The following is a 2,706-nucleotide window of genomic DNA, read 5'->3' on the forward strand; positions in this document are numbered from 1 at the left end:
ACTTATCTAATGTTTTATTGTCAAAATAAAGCTCAGATTTGTTTTCTCACAAAAGAGGAGTCATCTACACTTTGTACAAATTTACAATCTCTTATAAAGTTTTCTTTTATACACAAATTTACACATTTGTACATTTTTTTTATAAATACATTTGCAATTACAAAAGAAGAACCCGTAAGAAAGATACCAGGGCACTTTTAAGGCTTAATCCGGCTCACCTTTGCTGTGATTGGATTACACACTGTCATTAACGCCAGATTATAGGAGAAAATGCAACAATAATCCCAAATGATCATCAGAATGAGGCTGGAGACAAAACTAACTGGATTTATTGCCCAGTTTTTACCTCTAATAGAAACAAGCAAGAGGGATTCAGGTGTGTGTGTGTGTGTGTGTGTGTGTGTGTGTGTGTGTGTGTGTGTGTGTGTGTGTGTGTGTGTGTGTGTGTGTGTGTGTGAGACACTGTTTATCTCCCAGTCCCTCTCAGACCTGGGACAAGGGCATCTGCTTGGGACAGGACACGGAGCTGGCCGTACCGGACCTCCACGTCAACCCGGTGCTGACGTCACTGTACATGGACCCGCCGGTGCCCTTGCTCCCCCAGCAGCACCTGGTGCAGAAAGTCCTCCAGGAGTCCACGGTCTTCCCGGACCAGATCCACACCCCGGACGTGATGCCCACTAGAAGGCACATGAAGTACTTGAGCATAAACACCGCGTAGTCCGGACTCCTGCGGTCCCGCTCCAGTAAACAGTTGGAGCAGTTGTGCGTGATCTCCCAGCTCTGTCTGTTGTGCTGCTCGTAAAAGTAGCAAGCCACGATGATGGTGGCCGGTACCGTGTACAGCACGGTGAAAATCCCGATCCGGATCATCAGCTTCTCCAGCTTGTCCGTTTTGGTGCCGCCTTGTTTAATCACGCTGCGGATCCGGAACAGAGACACGAACCCGGCCAGGAGGAACATGGTACCGATGAACAGATAGATCACCAGGGGGGCCAGAACGAAGCCGCGCAGGTTGTCCAGGTTCTGGTTCCCAACGTAGCAGATCCCGGCCACCGAGTCTCCGTCCACTGAGCTGAGCGCCAGCACCGCGATGGACTTCATGCTGGGGATGAGCCAGGCGGCCAGGTGGAAGTACTGGGAGTAGCTGGCGATCGCCTCGTTGCCCCACTTCATCCCGGCGGCCAGGAACCAGGTGAGGGACAGAATGACCCACCAGATGGAGCTGGCCATGCCGAAGAAGTAGATGAGGAGGAAAACCACGGTGCAGAGAGCGGGACCGGTGGTCTCGTAGTGGATGTGCTCCATGTCAAACTCCCGGTTGCACGCGACCTTTTCGTGTCCTGCGATCAGTCTGACGATGTAGCCCACCGACACGAACATGTAGCAGGCTGACAGGAAGATGATGGGTCTTTCCGGATACTTGAAGCGCTCCATGTCGATCAGGAAGGTGGCCACGGTGGCGAAAGTTGACACGAAGCAGAGCACGGACCAAAGTCCGATCCAGAACGCCGTGAACGCGCTCTCGTCGTGCGTAAAATAGGGATTGTGGCACGGCATGGCGCAGTTGGTGATCTGTCCCGTTTTGACCCGGTTGTAAAGCGGGTGCCTGTCCTTGCTCACTGGCACCATAGGCTCCAGACACTTGCAGCCCGGCTCACATGGCGCGGAGGGCGGCTTGTATTTCCCAGGCGCACCGGGTCGGCCTGGTTTATTTTTAACAGGGTTGTAACCCTTCCCCGGGTGGTTGGTGGGTTTGGACAGCACGGGGGACGCAGTGGTGGAGTCTGTTCTGTTGTAGTCCATGCACAAAGTGTCCGGGTTCCCCTGCAGCGGCAGCAGGTCGCACCTCATCCGGTCCGGCCAGGGGAACCCGTACTGCCTCATGAGGGGCGCACAGCCAGCCCGGGCTCGCTCACACACGCTCCGGCACGGAGGCAGAGGTTTCTTATAGTCCTCCAAACAGATCGGGGTGTACATGCTGCAGAGGAAGAACTTCAGGTCCGGTGAACACTGGATCTCCACCAGAGGCCAGAACTGATGCACCTCCAGCCCAGCCTCGTCCTGCGTGTCGTGGTTGAACTGGTTGGGCATGTAGGTGTAGTTGTAGCCGATTCCCTTGCACAGGGGCACGGCTATTTCCTGGCAGGTGATCTCCTTGGCCGTGGTGCCGCTGGATCGAGGGAGGAGGGCGAGGGAGAGAAGCAGGTAAATCCCGAACAGGTCCATCTCTGCGGCGTGTAGAGTCCCCCCCTCTCTGCCGCTCTGGTGCGAACACGCAGAAAACCTCCTGTCCGGTTAGAGGCTGCGCACCGAACCCATCGCGCCGCCTCGGGGTCTTGCACGCCGGAGTTGCAAGCAACGCGCAAGCCGTCTTTCCTCTGAGCTGAGGAGGAGCAGGAGGAGGAGAGGGAGCAGCCTTCTAGGCGGTTCAAGATGGCTGAGAGGAGAATTCAGCTCCCCACAGAACCGAGCAGGCGCAGCTGTCCGACTGATCCAAAACACAGACGAGACGGCCTCCTTTATTCCTGCAACACGGCGGCTACATCCAGATCCTCCTCAGTTCTGGTTCCCATACAAATCATCGGCTGAGCTACAACGCGGTTAACATTTATATCAGGGGTGGATGGACACGCCCACTGCGCAGCTCCTCCAATCACAGAGCAGTAGGGGCGGTGCTTCCTCCTCAATCGTTCACTGTTTACT

The 2,706-nt window shown here is 55.3% G+C and overlaps 1 protein-coding gene across 1 annotated transcript; it reads right to left on the minus strand.

The window, feature by feature from the left end:
* Positions 1-2,706, minus strand: fzd8a (frizzled class receptor 8a). Its single transcript, XM_015954885.3, has one exon. The coding sequence runs from the start codon at positions 2,227-2,229 to the stop codon at positions 484-486; it is 1,746 nt and encodes a 581-aa protein (XP_015810371.3). The 5' UTR covers positions 2,230-2,706; the 3' UTR covers positions 1-483.

This window comes from Nothobranchius furzeri, chromosome 7, assembly GCF_043380555.1.
Source record: "Nothobranchius furzeri strain GRZ-AD chromosome 7, NfurGRZ-RIMD1, whole genome shotgun sequence".
Lineage (NCBI taxonomy): Eukaryota > Metazoa > Chordata > Actinopteri > Cyprinodontiformes > Nothobranchiidae > Nothobranchius > Nothobranchius furzeri.

Coding starts and splice junctions, on each gene's coding strand:
- fzd8a (XM_015954885.3), bottom strand. CDS start 2,229: ATGGACCTGTTCGGGATTTACCTGCTTCTCTCCCTCGCCCTCCTCCCT.